This window comes from Staurois parvus, unplaced genomic scaffold (genome assembly GCF_062004578.1).
Source record: "Staurois parvus isolate SC_StPar_1 unplaced genomic scaffold, SC_StPar_1.0 ptg000191l, whole genome shotgun sequence".
NCBI classification, from domain to species: domain Eukaryota; kingdom Metazoa; phylum Chordata; class Amphibia; order Anura; family Ranidae; genus Staurois; species Staurois parvus.
In genome coordinates, this window is record NW_028317987.1 from 895,787 (window position 1) to 917,386 (window position 21,600).

A 21,600-nucleotide genomic window follows, 5' to 3' on the forward strand; every position below is an offset into this window, starting at 1 on the left:
TCTTTATTTCTTTTTTTGTAATCATGTCTCAATAGTGTGCATCTCTGACTACCTTCTGCTCTGTACTGCGCCCATGGGGCACTGACTTTATATGATTGCTCGTGTATATATTATTCTGAAAGACAAAATTTATATTTGTAAGACAACATCTTTCTAAAATAAAGATTACATAAAAAAAAAGTACCAAATATGAAGAGCTTCTAATAGGTTTAAGAAGTATCTAGAGATGAGCGAATCGAACATGACGAAGTGGAATTCGTTCCGAAGATTTGGAAAAATTCGATTCGCGACGAATCCGAAGATTAGCAAACTTCGGATGCACGAATCGAATTTTCCCAAAAATGGCGGCGACGTGTGTGGCGACGGAGAAAATGGACAGAGAAGATGGGGCTGGGATCTCTGGGAAGGCGCGCAGACAAGGCGCGCTGACCCATAATGCCATAATGCATTCATGACATGTGATCGCATTAGCCAATCAGCAGCCAGCCAGCACTGTGTAATGGTGGAGCTATAAATCGCGGCCATCTTAGAATTCTCCATTAGCCTCCGGTCATTCAAGAGAGACAGACCTGTGTGTATGAAGGGACAGAGTTAGGGCCACAGAGACTTTAGAACCACAGAATCGTTACTCAGGGACACAGAATCGTTACTCAGGGACACAGAATCGTTACTCAGGGACACAGAATTGTTACTCAGGGACACAGAATTGTTACTCAGGGACACAGAATCGTTACTCAGGGACACAGAATCGTTACTTAGGGCCACAGCTATCAAAGAATTGAAAATTTAAAGTGACATACACCCTTTTTTTTTTTGGTGGCTGTCGTGCACAGTTGGTGCTGCAGTTTGCCGATTGTGCAAAATAAACTGACTTTCTGCTTCACAACCACTATTGTATGTTCAAAGAGTTAAATCCATTTACACGCCGGCTGGCGGTAATATTTTTTGGGTGATTAGTGCATTCCAGTGACACAAACGTACAGTTTCCAGCCAACGGCAAGCTGCAATTGACCGATTGTGTACAATAAACTGACTTTCTGCTTCACAACCACTATTGTACGTTCAAAGAGTTAGATCCATTTACACGCTGGCTGGCGGTAATATTTTTTGGGTGATTAGTGCATTCCAGTGACATAAACGTACAGTTTCCAGCCAACGGCAAGCTGCAATTGACTGATTGTGCTAAATAAACCGACTTTCTGCTTCACAACCACTATTGTACGTTCAAAGAGTTAAATCCATTTACACGCCGGCTGGCGGTAATATTTTTTGGGTGATTAGTGCATTCCAGTGACATAAACGTACAGTTTCCAGCCAACGGCAAGCTGCAATTGACCGATTGTGCTAAATAAACTGACTTTCTGCTTCACAACCACTATTGTACGTTCAAAGAGTTAGATCCATTTACACGCCGGGTGGCGGTAATATTTTTTGGGTGATTAGTGCATTCCAGTGACATAAACGTACAGTTTCCAGCCAACGGCAAGCTGCAATTGACCGATTGTGCTAAATAAACTGACTTTCTGCTTCACAACCACTATTGTACGTTCAAAGAGTTAGATCCATTTACACGCCGGGTGGCGGTAATATTTTTTGGGTGATTAGTGCATTCCAGTGACATAAACGTACAGTTTCCAGCCAACGGCAAGCTGCAATTGACCGATTGTGCTAAATAAACTGACTTTCTGCTTCACAACCACTATTGTACGTTCAAAGAGTTAGATCCATTTACACGCCGGGTGGCGGTAATATTTTTTGGGTGATTAGTGCATTCCAGTGACATAAACGTACAGTTTCCAGCCAACGGCAAGCTGCAATTGACCGATTGTGCTAAATAAACTGACTTTCTGCTTCACAACCACTATTGTACGTTCATAGAGTTAAATCCGGTTTTATTTTTGGGGTGCTTATTGAATTAAAGAGTATGTCAGACAACACGCAGAGGAGTGGCAGAGGAGGCAATGTTTCAGGAGCGAGCAGACGTGGCAGCAGAGGAAGGGGTCGAGGCAGCACTAGTCGCAGCCAGAGGCCAGTGCTCCCGGTGTCATCCAGCGGTCGTGTCTCCACCGACAACCCTGCCGTCATCGATTGGTTGGCTCGGTCGTCTTCCTCTTCCCAGGTCACCTCTGACACCTACAGCCAACGGTCGGTGGGTACGTCAGACACAACCGTTAGTTGGCATGGCCCGGGAGCAAGCCCACTGAAATCACGTGTCCTCGACCTGCCCCTGTCCTTTGGTGTTCCCTCACCAAGCGAAGTATCGCATGCTGTGGGCTCAGCCCCACTGTACAGTGAGGAAGAGCTAACAGAGGGCGGTCAGGAACGGGGGGAGACATCCGCCTCTTCAGCAGCCAGGCGAAGAAGTACTGGCGAGGAGAGTGGCTCGGTAGCCGGTCTAGAGACAGGTCTGTCTCCTGACCCACACGCAGCCGAGGGGGCTAGTAGTGAGGCGGAGACCCTACTTGATGATGATGAGGTTGATCGCACTTGGCAGCCTCGTCGTCATCAGGCTATTGCTTCCGCATCATCAGGAGAAGAGGGTGCCAGCTTGCCAGCGAGAAAAACAGTCGGTGGGTTGCCCAGGAGGCAGCAGGGTCGCAGCAGTGTCAGTGGAGCCAAACGGCCACGGAGTAGAGCACCAGCTCCACTGCAGCCTACCACCACGGCCAGTAGTGGTGCCGGTGTGCACGGAGGAAGTAGCAGTCAGCCAGTGAGGAGTAGCGGGGGCAAAGTTTCCTACTCGGCGGTGTGGCAATTTTTTGTCAATCCGCCCGAGGAAGTAAACGTAGCCGTATGTCGACTATGTGGCCAGAAAGTCAAGCGTGGCCAGGGGGCCAATGTTGGGACTACAGCGTTGCGTCAGCATATGCAGCGTCGCCATTCGGTGGCCTGGGAAAACCGTGATAAAGATACGGCGGTTCTGCCTGCCCCAGCCCCCGCTCCATCACCCGCTCCGTTACTTGCTCCGTCACCCGACATCAATCGCCCTCTATCAGCCAGTCAAGGCTCCAACACCTCTGCTGAGGGGAGTTGTCGCTCGTTGGTATCTTCCGCTCGTTCAGATGCTCCTTCTCCTGCTACTCCTCTTCACGGATTCCGTCAGCAGTCTTTTTTGGAATCCGTTTCCAAGAGACAACAGTTTGCGAGCACGCACCCGACGGTGCAAAAGCTGAACGTCCTCCTGTCCAAGTTGCTGGTGCTGCAGTCCCTCCCTTTCCAAGTGGTGGACTCAGCACCTTTCCGAGAAATGATGGCTTGTGCCGAGCCGCGGTGGAGAGTGCCAAGCCGGCATTTCTTCGCCAAAAAGGCAGTGCCAGCCCTGCATTCACATGTAGAAGAGATGGTGGGCCAGTCTTTGAGCATGTCGGTCTCTGCCAAAGTGCACGGCAGCGCCGACGTGTGGAGCTGTAACTACGGTCAGGGACAGTACATGTCATTTGCGGCCCACTGGGTGAACGTGGTGCCGGCACAGCCGCACCAGCAACTTGGACAGGTCACGCCGCTTTTGCCTCCACGTTTGCACGTCCTTGGTCCAGCAAAGATGTCCGCCTCTACCACCTCTTCTTACACCGTGTCCTCAGCCGCCACCCCCGTGCCAAGTCCCATTACCCGACCGGCATATCACATGTGCAGGGCGCAACGGTGTCACGCTGTGCTGCACCTGGTATGCCTTGGCGAACGTAGTCACACAGGGGAGGAACTTCTGAGTGTAATGAACAGAGAAATCAACAGATGGCTGTCTCCGCGCAAACTGAAAATCGGAACCATGTTGACCGACAACGGAAAGAACATGGTGTCTGCTCTGCGTCAAGGAAGGTTGTGCCATGCATGGCTCACGTGTTCAATCTGGTTGTCAAGCGGTTCCTAAAATCCACCATCCCACTGCAAGACATCCTTAAAATGTCACGTAAACTGTGCATGCATTTCAGCCATTCCTACACCGCAAAGCACACCCTCCTTGAGCTGCAGCGGCAGAACGGAATTCCACAGCATCGCCTGATCTGCGACGTTGCAACAAGGTGGAATTCAACACTACACATGTTAGACCGCCTTTACGAGCAGCGAAAGGCCATCACCGATTTCCTGATGTTACAAGCGGATAAAGGTACTCCCCTGTGTAACTTAGATGTCAGCCATTGGCAGCTCATGCGTGACACCTGCCGCTTGCTCAGGCCCTTTGAGGAGGCCACGCTATTCGTGAGTCGGCAGGACTATGGGATGAACGACGTCATTCCTCTGTTGCACGTCCTGGAACAAATGCTGTTAACAATGGCTGGTCAGGCTGCGGTAGACGTGGCGCACAGATCTCAACACCACATGACCCCTGTGGGGGCAGGACAGGAAGAAGAGAAGGAGGTAGAGGAGGACATTTGTGCTCAGGAATTATTGAGTGAAATGGGTGGTTTTTCCACTCAGCGGACAGGAGTGGAGGAGCAGGAGCATCTGGCAGAGGAGGAGGAGGAGACAGAGGACCCAGACGCACCGTGGCAGTATGCTGTGGAGATGGAGGCAGGGAGTCCCTCGCATTCCTTGGCACAAATGGCCCATAGCATGCTCGGTTGCTTGCGTAGCGACAGCCGAATAATAACCATCAGACAGAGGGATGACTTTTGGCTGTCCACCTTGTTGGACCCTCGCTACCGTTCAAAAATGGTGGCCTTTTTCACACCTGCTGAGAGGGAGGCCAAAATAACGTACTATAAAAACCACCTATGTAGTCAGTTGGTCTCTGCCTTTCTGCGCCAACGTCCATCCTCAGACACTGTGGGCCATGGGCCCCTGTTCCGCCTCCTCATGCTGCTGCCAGGCCCGTAATCTGCCATGGGCCCCCGTACCGACTCCTCATGCTGCTGCCAGGCCTGTAATCTGTCATGGGCCCCTGTACCGCCTCCTCATGCTGCTGCCAGGTCCAGAGTGTGTCATGGGTCCCTGTACGGCCTCCCATTGCTGCTGTCTCCATCGCCACACTCTGCCATGTGCCACTTTCAGGTCTCCTCACACTGCTGGTGGGTTCCATTTTGTCATAGGGTGCTGTATGGCCTCCCATTGCTGCTGCCTCCACCGCCACACTGTGGCTCCATACTCTGGTTTTGGCCCCGTGACTGCCCAAATGAGTGAAGTGTGCGGTGATTCTAAGATCGACGGCACTCATCTGCATGTCATACTGACTGACAGTATTATTTCTCTTCCCCAGCAGACTCCAAGGGCATTTAAATTAAAGGTACAGTGTTCTGCACTAATATAAAGGCTCTCTGAAGCCTAGAAACACCCTTTTTATAAGTTAAATTCGCAGCGAATATATTCGGATCGAAGCGAATTTTTTCGGCGAATTCGGCGAATCAGCCGAACCAAATTTTTGAATAATTCGCTCATCTCTAGAAGTAACAATAAGGATGCCTTCCTCTGGATCATCTGCTGGTTTAGGTTCCTTGGGGAGCAGAGCAAGCATCATGTCCATATAAAGTATCCACCAGAGGTGACTGCCAAAGGTGAAGTTTGGCACAGCAGTGGTCATCTGGTCTTAAAGGGTTACAGTGGGGCAAAAATGTATTTAGTCCGCCACCAATTGTACAAGTTCTCCCACTTACAAAGATGAGAGAGGCCTGTAATTGGCATCATAGGTAGACCTCAACTATGAGAGACAAAATGAGAAAACAAATCCAGACAATCACATTGGCTGATTTGGAAAGAATTTATTTGCAAATTATGGTGGAAAATAAGTATTTGGTCACCTACAAACAAGCAAGATTTCTGGCTCTCACAGACCTGTACCTTCTTCTTTAAGAGGCTCCTCTGTCCTGCACTCATTACCTGTATCAATGGCACCTGTTTGAACTTGTTATCAGTATAAAAGACACCTGCCCACAACCTCAAACAGTCACACTCCAAACTCCACTATGGTGAAGACCAAAGAGCTGTCGAAGGACACCAGAAACAAAATTGTAGACCTGCACCAGGCTGGGAAGACTGAATCTGCAATAGGCAAGCAGCTTGGTGTGAACAAATCAACGGTGGGAACAAAAAATTGGAAAATGGAAGACATACAAGACCGCTGATAATCGCCCTCGATCTGGGGCTCCACACAAGATCTCACTCCGTGGGGTCAAAATGATCACAAGAACGGTGAGCAAAAATCTCAGGACCACACAGGGGGACCTAGTGAATGACCTGCAGAGAGCTGGGACCAACGTAACAAAGGCTACCATCAGTAACACACTATGCCGCCAGGGACTCAGATCCTGCAGTGCCAGACGTGTCCCCCTGCTTAAGCCAGTACATGTCTGGGCCCGTCTGAAGTTTGCTAGAGAGCATTTGGATGATCCAGAAGAGGATTGGGAGAATGTCATATGGTCAGATGAAACCAAAATAGAACTGTTTGGTAGAAACACATCTCGTCGTGTTTGGAGGAGAGAGAATGCTGAGTTGCATCCAAAGAACACCATACCTACTGTGAAGCATGGGGGTGGCAACATCATGCTTTGGGGCTGTTTCTCCGCAAAGGGACCAGGACGACTGATCCATGTACAGGACAGAATGAATGGGGCCATGTATCGTGAGATTTTGAGTGCAAACCTCCTTCCATCTGAAAGCGCATTGAAGATGAAACGTGGCTGGGTCTTCCAACATGACAATGATCCCAAACATACCGCCCGGGCAACGAAGGAGTGGCTTCAAAAGCAGCATTTCAAGGTCCTGGAGTGGCCTAGCCAGTCTCCAGATCTTAACCCCATAGAAAACCTTTGGAGGGAGTTGAAAGTCCGTGTTGCCCAGCTACAGCTCCAAAACATCACTGCTCTAGAGGAGATCTGCATGGAGGATGGGCCAACATACCAGCAACAGTGTGTGCCAACCTTGTGAAGACTTACAGGATACGTTTGACCTCTGTCATTGCCAACAAAGGATATACAGTACTTCACTTTTTCCAAAAAATGCCTATGCAGGTAAGAGAGAATTGCAGATAAAAGCAAACTGCAAACCTCCCAACGTTTTGAGGTGGGAACGAGGTACACCTATTAGCAAATGTATGTAGGCATACGACACACCCCCTGCCATGCCCCCTGAAAGGAGAATTATACAGAAAAATTTGTTAAACCCACAAGTGCTTTTTTTACAACTACTATTCCTTTATACTGGCCTTTGAAGTTTACAAATGCAATTTAAATTTGGATGAAAGGTTTAGCACTGAGAAACACTTTTTGATAGATAAATAGTGCATTCTATATACAACTATACAGATCAGACCAAAATGAGGGACAAATTAGGAGGAAGGAGGAACAGAGGGACTTTGTTCCAAATGAGCGACAGTCCTTTGGAATCAGGGACAATTGGGAGGTGTGAAACTGTGCAGCTCTGAGTAAATAATGTCCTTCTTATAGTTGTAGACCATTTATGTACCTCACGAAGCCTGGCTGAAAAACTCCCACAGATGACATCATCCCATCCTGCCTTGTTTCTGGGATGTTGGCTGGACACTCCCAACTGATACAGATCCCCATGTATGCACTCCCACTCCCCTGTAACAGCAGCTCTGAGCTTGGCAATGCTGCAATAGAAGATAATGGACCACACAAATGAGTAGGGATTTGACAGCTCGCTCCTGTTATGGCGGAGGTGAGCAGAACAGCTGGGAGTATCTTAGCAATTTCCTAGCAGCAAAGCATGATGGGATGATGTCATGTGTAGGAGTTTTTCCATTAGGCTTCATGAGGTACATATTACTCAAAAATAAGTTAATTTTTGTCATGAAATCAATATACACAAATATAAAAAAACACATTATATTCAACAAAGTCTAATAAAGTTTTTTTGTGCAATGTTTGAATCTATTTTGAATAATCACAACCACCTGTAAATCTCAGAAGGAAGTAGTGTTCTAAGGATATCCATGCCACCAGTATTCACACACTTCTTACCAGATTGATAGGATTCCAAACAAATGAGATAATAAGAGCTCAGCTGACGTACAGCCATACACCATGAGATGCACCTCCAATCATTGAGATCGCATATAACTCTATGACTCCACAGTAATGCTTCCTGTACGGCTCCTCATAGGCATCCAGTTTAGGGTTCAAAGGAGAGGAAGAACAAAATCTCATAGTGCGACCAGTAAAAAAAAGAAACAACGTATATTATGTTTAGAGATGAGCGAAGAAATGAAAAATTTGATTCGGCTGATTCGGCGAATTCCAGTATGAAATTCGATTCGATGCGAATTTCTCCGCTACGAAGATGACTTATAAAAAGGGTTTCTAGGCTTCAGAGAGCCTTTAAATTAGTGCAGAACACTGTACCTTTAATTTAAATGCCCTTGGAGATGAGGAAGGAGAAGGAGAAGGATGAGAAGAAGGAGAAGGAGAAGGAGAAGGATGAGAAGAAGGAGAAGGAGAAGGATGAGAAGAAGGAGAAGGATGAGAAGAAGGAGAAGGAGAAGGATGAGGAGAAGGAGAAGGAGAAGGATGAGAAGAAGGAGAAGGAGAAGGATGAGAAGAAGGAGAAGGAGAAGGATGAGAAGAAGGAGAAGGATGAGAAGAAGGAGAAGGAGAAGGATGAGAAGAAGGAGAAGGAGAAGGATGAGAAGAAGGAGAAGGATGAGAAGAAGGAGAAGGAGAAGGATGAGAAGAAGGAGAAGGATGAGAAGAAGGAGAAGGATGAGAAGAAGGAGAAGGATGAGAAGAAGGAGAAGGAGAAGGATGAGAAGAAGAAGGATGAGAAGAAGGAGAAGGAGAAGGATGAGAAGAAGAAGGATGAGAAGAAGGAGAAGGATGAGAAGAAGGAGAAGGAGAAGGATGAGAAGAAGGAGAAGGATGAGAAGAAGGAGAAGGAGAAGGATGAGAAGAAGGAGAAGGAGAAGGATGAGAAGAAGGAGAAGGATGAGAAGAAGGAGAAGGAGAAGGATGAGAAGAAGGAGAAGGATGAGAAGAAGGAGAAGGAGAAGGATGAGAAGAAGAAGGATGAGAAGAAGGAGAAGGAGAAGGATGAGAAGAAGGAGAAGGATGAGAAGAAGGAGAAGGAGAAGGATGAGAAGAAGGAGAAGGAGAAGGATGAGAAGAAGGAGAAGGATGAGAAGAAGGAGAAGGATGAGAAGAAGGAGAAGGATGAGAAGAAGGAGAAGGAGAAGGATGAGGAGAAGGAGAAGGATGAGAAGAAGGAGAAGAAGGAGAAGGAGAAGGATGAGAAGAAGAAGGATGAGAAGAAGGAGAAGGAGAAGGATGAGAAGAAGGAGAAGGAGAAGGATGAGAAGAAGGAGAAGGATGAGAAGAAGGAGAAGGAGAAGGATGAGAAGAAGAAGGATGAGAAGAAGGAGAAGGATGAGAAGAAGAAGGATGAGAAGAAGGAGAAGGAGAAGGATGAGAAGAAGGAGAAGGATGAGAAGAAGGAGAAGGAGAAGGATGAGAAGAAGGAGAAGGAGAAGGATGAGAAGAAGGAGAAGGATGAGAAGAAGGAGAAGGATGAGAAGAAGGAGAAGGAGAAGGAGAAGGATGAGAAGAAGGAGAAGGATGAGAAGAAGGAGAAGGATGAGAAGAAGGAGAAGGAGAAGGATGAGGAGAAGGAGAAGGAGAAGGATGAGAAGAAGGAGAAGGAGAAGGATGAGAAGAAGGAGAAGGAGAAGGATGAGAAGAAGGAGAAGGATGAGAAGAAGGAGAAGGATGAGAAGAAGGAGAAGGATGAGAAGAAGGAGAAGGATGAGAAGAAGGAGAAGGAGAAGGATGAGAAGAAGGAGAAGGATGAGAAGAAGGAGAAGGATGAGAAGAAGGAGAAGGATGAGAAGAAGGAGAAGGAGAAGGATGAGAAGAAGAAGGATGAGAAGAAGGAGAAGGAGAAGGATGAGAAGAAGAAGGATGAGAAGAAGGAGAAGGATGAGAAGAAGGAGAAGGAGAAGGATGAGAAGAAGGAGAAGGATGAGAAGAAGGAGAAGGAGAAGGATGAGAAGAAGGAGAAGGAGAAGGATGAGAAGAAGGAGAAGGATGAGAAGAAGGAGAAGGAGAAGGATGAGAAGAAGGAGAAGGATGAGAAGAAGGAGAAGGATGAGAAGAAGAAGGATGAGAAGAAGGAGAAGGAGAAGGATGAGAAGAAGGAGAAGGATGAGAAGAAGGAGAAGGATGAGAAGAAGGAGAAGGAGAAGGATGAGAAGAAGGAGAAGGATGAGAAGAAGGAGAAGGATGAGAAGAAGGAGAAGGATGAGAAGAAGGAGAAGGAGAAGGATGAGGAGAAGGAGAAGGATGAGAAGAAGGAGAAGAAGGAGAAGGAGAAGGATGAGAAGAAGAAGGATGAGAAGAAGGAGAAGGAGAAGGATGAGAAGAAGGAGAAGGAGAAGGATGAGAAGAAGGAGAAGGATGAGAAGAAGGAGAAGGAGAAGGATGAGAAGAAGAAGGATGAGAAGAAGGAGAAGGATGAGAAGAAGAAGGATGAGAAGAAGGAGAAGGATGAGAAGAAGGAGAAGGATGAGAAGAAGGAGAAGGAGGAGGATGAGAAGAAGGAGAAGGAGAAGGATGAGAAGAAGGAGAAGGATGAGAAGAAGGAGAAGGATGAGAAGAAGGAGAAGGAGAAGGATGAGAAGAAGGAGAAGGATGAGAAGAAGGAGAAGGAGAAGGATGAGGAGAAGGAGAAGGATGAGAAGAAGGAGAAGGATGAGAAGAAGGAGAAGGATGAGAAGAAGGAGAAGGAGAAGGATGAGAAGAAGAAGGATGAGAAGAAGGAGAAGGAGAAGGATGAGAAGAAGGAGAAGGATGAGAAGGAGAAGGAGAAGGATGAGAAGAAGGAGAAGGATGAGAAGATGGAGAAGGAGAAGGATGAGAAGAAGGAGAAGGAGAAGGATGAGAAGAAGGAGAAGGAGAAGGATGAGAAGAAGGAGAAGGATGAGAAGAAGGAGAAGGATGAGAAGAAGGAGAAGCAGAAGGATGAGGAGAAGGATGAGAAGAAGGAGAAGGAGAAGGATGAGAAGAAGGAGAAGGATGAGAAGAAGGAGAAGGAGAAGGAGGAGGAGAAGGATGAGAAGAAGGAGAAGGATGAGAAGAAGGAGAAGGAGAAGGATGAGAAGAAGGAGAAGGATGAGAAGAAGGAGAAGGAGAAGGATGAGAAGAAGGAGAAGGAGAAGGATGAGAAGAAGGAGAAGGATGAGAAGATGGAGAAGGAGAAGGATGAGAAGAAGGATGAGAAGAAGGAGAAGGAGAAGGATGAGAAGAAGGAGAAGGAGAAGGATGAGGAGAAGGAGAAGGATGAGAAGAAGGAGAAGGATGAGAAGAAGGAGAAGGATGAGAAGAAGGAGAAGGATGAGAAGAAGGATGAGAAGAAGGATGAGAAGAAGGAGAAGGATGAGAAGAAGGACAGTTCTGTGACAGTTTCAGTCTATTTCTGACAGTTCTGGGACATTCACTCCATACAGCTGTTTCAACCGCTGTATGGAGGGAATGTCATAGAACTGTCAGAAATAGACTATTAATGACAGTTCTGGGACTGTCCTTCCATACAGCGGTTGAAACATTGTATGTATTTGTTTCCATAAATGGATCCATTTATGGAAACAAATAGATACAACGTTTCAACCGCTGCATGGAAGGACAGTCCCAGAACTGTCATTAATAGTCTATTTCTGACAGTTCCATGACATTCCCTCCATACAGCGGTTGAAACAGCTGTATGGAGTGAATGTCCCAGAACTGTCAGAAATAGTCTATTTATGACAGTTCTGGGACATTCCCTCCATACAGCGGTTTCCGGCAAAAAGTGTATGTGCAGAGTTCCTCTATTCTGCAGATACACTTAGAGGAGCTCTGCAGATACACTTAGAGGAGCTCTGCACATACACTTTTTTCCGGCTTGGAATTATTCTTATTTTCATCCTACTTCTTCTTCTTCATCCTCATCCTCATCCTCTTCTTCTTCTTCTGAGGATGAGGAAGAAGAAGAAGAAGTAGGATGAAAATAAGATTAATTCCAAGCCGGAAAAAAGTGTATGTGCAGAGCTCCTCTAAGTGTATCTGCAGAGCTCCTCTAAGTGTATCTGCAGAGCTCCTCTAAGTGTATCTGCAGAATAGAGGAACTCTGCACATACACTTTTTGCCGGCTTGCAATTATTCTTATTTTCATCCTACTTCTTCTTCTTCTTCTTCTTCTTCTTCATCCTCTTCTTCTTCTTCTGAGGATGAGGATAAAGAAGAAGAAGAAGAAGAAGAAGTAGGATGAAAATAAGATTAATTCCAAACAGGCAAAAAGTGTATGTGCAGAGCTCCTCTAAGTGTATCTGCAGAGCTCCTCTAAGTGTATCTGCAGAATAGAGGAACTCTGCACATACACTTTTTGCCGGCTTGGAATTATTCTTATTTTCATCCTAGTTCTTCTTCTTCATCCTCATCCTCATCCTCAGAAGAAGAGGATGAGGATGAAGAAGAAGAAGAAGAAGAAGTAGGATGAAAAGAAGAATAATTCCATGCCGGCAAAAAGTGTATGTGCAGAGTTCCTCTATTTCTGACAGTTCTCTCACAGCTTCTTCACATGTACAGCGGTTGAAACATCTGTATCCTAAATGTAAACTAATAGATACAATGTTTCAACCGCTAAACATGTGTTCCTTCTGTCAGAGAACTGTCAGAAATAGCGGAGCTCACTGCAGGGACACTTTTGCCGGCTGATCGGGAAATGTTCGATTCGCGCACCCGAAGTAGGCAAAATTTCGGTTTCGACGCGAATCGAATATTTCCTGAAATTCGACTCGAATTCCGGTTCGCCTGGTTTGATTCGCTCATCTCTAATTATGTTCTTGCACGCATGATGAAAAGGATGGGAAAAATCACAGAAACAGTATAAATCAAAGATGGCGCTGCTGGAACTTCCACGGGTGCGTGTGATGACATCACAGGCAGTAAGCTCCACTCACAGCTACAGGTGGTTGTGATTATTTATAATAGATTCAAACTTTATTATTCACTTTGTCAGACTTTATTGAATATATTTGTTCTCTTTGATGTTGTTTACATGTATACTGATTTCATGACACAAAATAATGTTTTTAAGTGATAAAAATATTACTCATCCCAACTATTTTTAAGTAATATTTTTCCTATCTTGTTTTCTGATTTTTTTGTGTGCAGCTATTAGATGTTCACTTTATGCACTAAGTGCAGGAATATTCTTCTGTTTATATTCATGAGGTACTTAAATGGCCCACACCTAAAGGGCATTATCCAACTTTACTCAAAGCTGCACAGTTGTTTTTTTATCTATAGGCACCCCTTACCTACATAGGATGTTTTTAGGTAAAGGTGAACTAACCCTTTAACAAAGGCCCATCCTAACAACATGAGTCCTGGTATGAAATGAGGACTATTTGCCATTGAAATGCCCCCTCCTTCCCTTCTTCCTATGGAGGGCTGATAAGTTACTGCTCTCTCACATGTGTAGTTCTCTGTCCTCCATTACCAAATCTATAGAAAGTCAATGTGATTATATTTCCCCTGCAGGATCCTGGGAGATGATCCAATTCCCAACCTCTGATGAATGACTTATTTAATCTACTCAGTAATGGATATTTTATGAAGTAATTATTATTATTATTATTATACATTATTTATATAGCACTAAAAGGTATGCTCAGCACTGTACATTTTAGTGGGGACAGTACATGAGACAATACAGTAACAAAACAAAACTCTAGGGGTTCGAGGGCCCTGCTCTTTGGAGCTTACAATCTAGGAGATTAGGTTCAGTACCTTAACAACTCACTAGTTTAGGACTATGGACAGGTAAGTAGGACACAGTTCCCCCCTCCCTCCCCCCAATGTTCTGACTTTCTCCTGTAAGAGTCTCCTACCTATCAGAGCAGCCCAGTATCTGGTATTTAAGAAGCTCCCACTCTTCAAGGACTGGAGGATATAAATATGATATCAGCATGGTCTGGTCCATCAGATGGTGGACTGTATGGTAGCGCAGTGTTTCTCAACCTTTTTCAGTCAAGGCACCCTTTAAAATTATGGACAGTCCCGAGGCACCCTTTAAAATTATGGACAGTCCCGAGGCACCCTTTAAAATTATGGACAGTCCCGAGGCACCCTTTAAAACTATGGACAGTCTTGAGGCACCCTTTAAAATTATGGACAGTCTTGAGGTACCCCATTCTAAAATGTGATACCTCAAGACTGTCCATAATTGTAAAAGGGAACCCCATTCTAAAATGTGAAAAACTACTCTAATAGTTTTATATAACGCAGCAACATCCACACATGTAGGACACCCAACATTAGAGGTGATTTATTCTTCAAAAGCAAATACACTTTTGCACCCTGGTACTGACTAGTATTCCATGGGTTATCCTCTCCCTCAGTTTTTCTCTATCACTTAGCTAATGTGACCCCAGCACTGATGGAGAGGGGTGAGGGAGGGTCAAAATAGGATGCTGTGCAGGCAGCTGACATCCTCCTTATCAACTGATGATGTCATTGGTTGTCAGGATGCTGGCAGATAGAAGGTGCACAATGCAAACCTGTGGCTTTGTGTAACTAAAAGGCCGGCTTGTTCCACCCACTGACTTGAATACAATTTTTCTGCAATTTTTAGACATTTTGCCAAGGCACCCCTGAAGACACCTCAAGGCACCCTGGTTGAGAAAGGCTGCCCTATAGTGATGGGCAGCATAGATATAGATATACAGGGGGGACAATATGTTTGTCTCTTCTATTATTTATAGGGAAAAGAAGAGCCCAGCAGTATAAATCCCCAGAGTGTAAAAAGTGGATTGTGGAGAATTACCGGTGGAGCCCATTGTCCATGTGTCTTGTATCTCTTTTTATACAATTCAACATTATAAATAATACAATGATCATCACCAACACTTTCCATTATTATCTATAAAGTATAGAATGTGTGTTACCCCCGACCAGGAAAATCATCCAAAATCTGCTCCACAATGCAGCCCAGTCGTCGTAAATGCTCCACACAAAGATCTACTTTAAAATCGGGTAGAGTGGCACACAGTCTTGTCTCCAATCTGGTCAGAGTCCGATTTGTAGAAACAACCAAGTAGAGACTCTGACAGCACAATAATGTTCCAGAACAATGAATAATTCTGGGGAGAGAAAAAAAAATATTAGCATCATTTTCCTTTTCTAGCAGAAGTGTGCCCAACCCCTGACCAAGAAAAGCTGCTCCATTAGCTGACCAACAGAAGTCTGTGGTGGACATGGAACAAGGTTGCTTATCACTGACAATTGCCTATTAGACAGAGTTTTACAAGGCTTTTAAGTGACCTTAGACATTAATTTATATGAGGATCAGTATAATAATAAAAGCTAAATTTCTTTGGTTCTGCATTCCCTTATGATAAGAGTGTAGTGCCAAGGAAATCCATATATCTAGAATCAAACAAAATTATAGTGGTGGGTTTGAATATGTACTGTTGCCATTGCAGTTTGAATTGCATTGTAGTTAGCCAATGCAAAAATCAACATTCAGGGACTTTTTAGGTGTCAAGCACATTCTCAACAAACTCAAAGCAATATTTTCATAAAAATCTCTTTTTTATATAACATATAAAACTTGGTGTCTTAAATACATACTCCCATATACAGTGCAGAGGTATAACGTACATTAACCTTACAGATATTATCCATATATAGTATGCTACCCTTTCCTCAGCTATTATATTAGTGAGAGTATCATACGCTCATCCAAGATGTAACAGTTGTCACCAGTGAATAGTGGTAGATCTTTGACACATTTTACAGATACTAAAGGATCTGCTTCATCCAAAATAATATGGAGAACATATCTGGAAATAGACATATGAGTAGATATCACATACAGTATGAGTACAATATTATCACAAATGAGCAAATATTTTCATATAGAGTACGTACACTATATTGTCAAAAGTATTGGGCAGGCCCTCCAAATCATGTGATTCAGGTGTTCCAATCCCCTCCATGGACACAGGTGTATAAAATCAAGCCCCTAGGCATGCAGACGGCTTCTACAAACATTTGTGAAAGAATGGGTCGCTCTCAGGAGCTTAGTGAATTAAAGCGTGGTCTTGTGATAGGTTGTCACATGTGCAATAAGTCCATCTGTGACATTTCCTGGCTACTAAATATTGCACGCTCAACTGTTAGTGGGATTGTAACAAATAGTGATCGGCCGAACACCCCCTCCTTTTCAGATCTCGGTCGAATATTTGAACCTATCGAAAATTCAACTGTGAACTTCGAACAGGGACAATTTACTGAGCGGTATCTTACCACATCTGAGTATGTGGTATGTACAGGACACCGGGAATTTGTACTGGATGTCAGATACATTTCCCCGATATTTGGGGTTTGACCTCCAAAAAGCCATTTGTAAGCAGAAGTAACATTTAAAGTGCCATGTTTGCATGTCCTGGGTCAGGGCTGCACAAGCTCTGAAAATCACAGAAGGTGACATGGAAGAGATTATAAAAGCCCTGGCCAATCATCGCCATGAGGATACAATGGCCCAGCAACAAGAAACTACTCGCTTGCTGGTCGCCCAGTTCACACTCCAGCAAGAAATCACTTAAGCACATGTGACTGCTTTAGAGAAAGCAGTGCTGCATCTCGTACAGGGTCAGGAACAAACAGTTGTTGCCCCTAGCAACCAGGTCGCCATGAGGGCCAGCCACTACCTGCAAAATGTGATGCCAAGTGATGATGTGGAGGCATTTATGGCTTCTTTTGAAAGAACAGCAGAAAGAGAGGGATGGCCCCAAGACCAGCAGGCTGATATTGTTGCTCCTTTCCTCATGGGGGATCCCCAAAAGGCCTATTTTGATTTGTCATTTGCTTATGCCAGGGACTACAAATAGCTGAAGGCAGAAATCTTGGCCTGCCTTAGAGTGAGAACTGCTATGCGAGCCCAAAGGGTATACCGCTGGAGGGACCACCTGGGCTGTCCACCAAGGGCTCAGATACATGACTTGAGTCAGCTGGTCAAGAAATGGCTGAAGCCCAAGATGTTGACTGGTCCCCAGATGGTGGATTGGGTCATGTTAGACCGGTACCTGAGGTTGCTGCCAAACGACCTTCAGCGCTGGGTGAGTCATGGGGACCCCAAGACAGCATATGAACTAGTGGAAATGGAGATATACTGTGTGGCAGAGGATATATTGGGACCTGCTAAATCTTGAGGACCCTTACCAGTGAGGAGAGCCAAGCCACCCATAAACCAGGGAGTCAGCACTCAGGAGAGCCAAGGAGCGACCAGCCCAAGTCCAGAGCTCTGCTCTGGCCTGAAGGAATGAGGGCATGCTGTGCTGGTGGTGTCACTCCCGGGGTCATATCCAGGCCCACTGTCCCTTGCAGGAGGAGCCCATGGAGTGTAGTGCTCTACGGAGGATGTCTTTTTATGCCCAGAAGGTCTGTGCTGCCCACCTGGACCTGACTGCAGGGCGGTTTGAATGTGACCTCTGGGTGAACCAGCTTCACGCCAGAGCGCTGTTGGACTCCAAAAGTATGGTAACACTTGTGGGTACCAGGGTAGCTAGAGAGGTGGGTCCAGCAGCGAGAACTCTGAGAGTGGTATGCATACACCAAGGAATACCCACTGGTGTCAGTGAAAATCACCACAGCCTACCATTTATTTGTTGAACTTGTGAACTATGTGAGCCATGGACTACTGGGACAGTCAGACTTCTTTGTTCCCTTTAAGGAACTGGACACCAAGACTATAGAGGACACTGATAGAGGACACTGATAGAGTTGCATCTGGGGCAGATGGTCCACCAGCTAAGGAGGCCCCTGAGGGGCAGGTCGTGGCTGGGGAAAACATAGGAAGCCTCTCCTCTGCAGGTTATATCCGAGAAAGACGAGGAAGAGAGCTCCTCTAGTCTTGCCCATCCTGATTTCGAGGTGTCATGGGTGCAATTTATGCTGCCCAAAAGAGGGATCCCACATTGAAAAATGCCTGGGAACAGGTTCTTATAGTTAATGGAGTGTCACAAGTACCTGAAGCTGAAAAAAGCTTCAGCAGTTCATGTCCCACCTGCCAGCTGACTGCGCCAGTGCCCTACTTGAGAAACCTATTGGTGCCATTGCCCATGATTGAGGTACCATTTGAGTGTATTGCAATGGATTTAGTGGGCCCTTTTGTGAAATCATCTCAGGGCCACCAATACATCCTTGTGGTACTCGATTATGCCACCAGGCACCCAGAGACCATTCCCCTAAGGCAGACTACTTCAAAAGAAAGAGAATCGTTTAATATGTTCTCAAGGACAGGATTCCTGAAGGGCACCTCATTTATGTACGGGTAATGGCAGATCTGTGCAAGTTGTACCAAATCAAACAGCTGCACACATCTGTCTATCATCCACAGGCAGATGGGCTGGTAGAGCGGTTCAATAAAACTCTCAAGTCAATGCTTAAAAGGGTTGTGCAACAAGATGGTAAATACTGGGATTATCTACTCCCAGCATTGATGCTTGCTATTAGAGAAGTGCCCCAGGCATCCACAGGATTTTCCCTGATTGAATTGGTGTACGGGCGAACACCACGGGAACTTCTTAAAATAGTGAAGAAAATGTGGGAAAGCAAGTCCTCTCCTCAAAAGACAGTTGTAGAATATATAATTCAAATGAGGGAGAGGATCACCAAGGTGATGCCTCTCGTCAAGGAGAACATGCAAAATTTGCAGGAGGCACAAAGAAAGGTGTACAACCGGTCTGCCAAACCTAGACAGTTCTAGGTTGGGGATCGGGTGGCTGTGCTTATACCTACAGTAGAAAGTAAGTTCCTTGCCAGGTGGAAGGGGCCCTTTGATGTGGTAGAAAAGGTTGGGGAGATTAACTAAGATACACCAACCTAGGAAGAGGAAGCCCTATAAGATATACCATATAAATCTTCTAAATCCTTGGAAGGACCGTGAGCAAGGAGTTTCCCTGGCTGAAGTTTGTTCTAAGTCCCCGTTAGGGGAGAACTCAGTCCTAGTTTCCAACTGCCTATCAAAGCCACAAACACAGCAGGTAAAGGAGTTCTTACAGAGGAATAGAGAGAAGTTCTCAGGACTGCTAGGTCTCACCTGGGTTATTGAACATGATATTGTCATGGAACCTAATGTGAAAGTTCGAGTGAAACCCCATGTGACATAAATGTACAGATTTGAGTAGCTGAAATGTGACCTGTAGCAATATGTAATTTGTATTTTCTGTAACTTTTTATACCTTGTACATATTTTATGCACTGCCCACTTTCGGGATATTAAATCTTAAAATTAATAAGTGACTTCTGTGTACTTAAGCGGGCTCATATCTTTGGAGAGATTAGATTGTATTGTATTCTAGTGTCTTTATATGCTCGGTCAAGCTCATTGTCAATCTGTATGCAATTGCACTGCATGTTGGCAGATTGCGTGCAGATTGTAAAGGTAACTGTCATGTTTCACATGACTGTCATGTTGACTGTCATATACCTTTAAATGTTTTCAATGTTTTGTCTCTGCTCCCCCCTTTCTTTTAGATTAGCTAATGTTGCATAGATAGCCCTCCCCCCTTCCCAGAGATGCATTGCAACAGCCTCATGGCAAGAAGCAGAAACAGCATGTTCTTTTGACCTATCAAATGTTTATTGTTGTAAGATTCTCTCAGTTTATGGAAAAAACTTCACAAGATCTGCAAAATATCATTCTGATTGAGTCAATGACTGTGGACCCCAACTGAGGTTGAAGTTATCGCTATCTCATCACAACTGTAAGTTACAGAGATCACACTATCAATGCTTAGATTGGACACACAGAACAGTTGAAAGAACAGTGGAATGCTTTATAAGAATCCTTGCTAACTAGTATACACAGTGAGATGTTACATGGATACTGGATATAACTGCTATAGAGTGTGCAGCCACCTCTACACAAGTCTGTACATGCCTCCAAGTATATCCCAGCATAACACTCATCAGTGTCAGGACAAATTATTGATGTGAATGTTTTGCAACTGCAAGTTTATGCTCTGCATGTGTACACAGTACAACACAACTCTTGTCTGTGAACATATAAGAAAGAAAAAGAAAATATTCCTGCAATTATTGCATTAAAACCTGAACTCAGCCACAGAAGAAGTTATACATTTCTCTGTAAACGTTCTATCAACCCTTCTCCTTGCTAACATGATGTTTCAGGAAAGTGATATACAGTCTGGGGAAACTAATACACAAGCACAATCAGAGCTTTATCCAGAGCAGGACTTAGATAAAAGAGAAAAACCCTTAAGATATCCATCTTGGAAAGTGCAAGAGAATTTCAATACTGATAAAGAATTGCTGTGTAATATTAATGACTTATGGTCTAATACTGTTAAACGCATGTCTGCCCTCCCCCAACAATCTCATGAGTCATTACAACTAGAGGGCGCTATCCAGCAATTGAATGTTGCCTCTGAGAATTATCAAAGACTGTGTGCTACATATATTGCTCTGTTACAGCCGTACAACACTCAAGAGTCATTGGAAGAATTAGTGAGATTTGAGGAGCTCAATTTTGAAAGAGACAATTTAGTGGTGCGAACAAAGACAACGGCAGAAGTGAGAATAGCACAGCTCCATGAATCAAGGTCTTATCACTCTGCATCTACTAGACACTCAAGATCTTCCAAATCTATACAATCAAGATCTTCCAAATCCATACAATCAAGATCTTCTACACTCAGTCAACAACTGATAAAAAAAATAAGCAGGTGGGTGCAGCGCTGTAAAATTATAAATAATACATAAAATAAAATTTAATAAAATGCTAAAAATACTATAAAAACAAGTGTCCCTGTGTGCATAGATTATTATGAATAACACACTTTGGTGCAAAACACATTAAAGTGCAAAGTGTAAAGTCCACACATAAATTATATATGTCACTGTGTCGTGACTATTCAGTAATATTCGTGAGTGCCCAGTCTACAATATCCCAGTGTTGACAGGATCATGAGGATCTCTTATGATGAATATAAACGTGGTGATATCCAAAATGATATAGGACTGCGCACTCACCAGATGCACAATCAATATGCGCATGTAAGAGATAACCCCTCTTAAGGTTTGAATCCAGGAAACCCTCTGGAAACCCTCTGGAATGTGGTCCGGTCTATTCTCATATAAACAGTAGCATATGAGCTCTGGGTAATATAGAGAAAGGAAGCAGCCAGCATAGAAGAGGAAAAAACTCAAATCCTCCAAAGTATGTCAATAAAACAGTAAAAATACGGTGCTAAAATGTGAAAAAGATAAACAGATAAGCTAATACACAACTGAAGTAAAGTCTTAAGTATAGTTCATAAGGTGCAGTGTGACAATAGTGGTTCAATGAGTAACTGTATAACTTTCGTGACTCCCGTGGCTGTGAAGAATGAGCATACAATGCACTAACCAGATAGCACAAGTTCTTGTGCGTTGGAGTATATAAGACCTACTCCAAGGTGCTCTGGGGACAGGAACTCTGCATGTGGATGAAGTAGTCAGGTGGGGGTGCATCACCAGATGTCATCCAACCAGGGCAGGTTGCCTCTCTCCAGCAGTGTGTGAACACATCAGGTTAACTATATCCTGCAGTATGGATTTCAGCCATCGGGGGGGATCATACATTCAAGTGTGAATCCACTTTAAAAGCACCTTC

General features: G+C 44.7%; 1 protein-coding gene across 1 annotated transcript in view; it reads right to left on the reverse strand.

Annotated features, from left to right (window-relative positions):
• Positions 1–21,600, reverse strand: part of LOC149461827 (NACHT, LRR and PYD domains-containing protein 12-like) — a 196,707-nt gene that overhangs the window by 14,182 nt on the left and 160,925 nt on the right. The window contains exon 9 of the mRNA XM_089677623.1: positions 14,867–15,061. Coding sequence (XP_089533749.1) covers positions 14,867–15,061 — 195 coding nt within the window. The remainder of the gene's footprint in view (positions 1–14,866; positions 15,062–21,600) is intronic.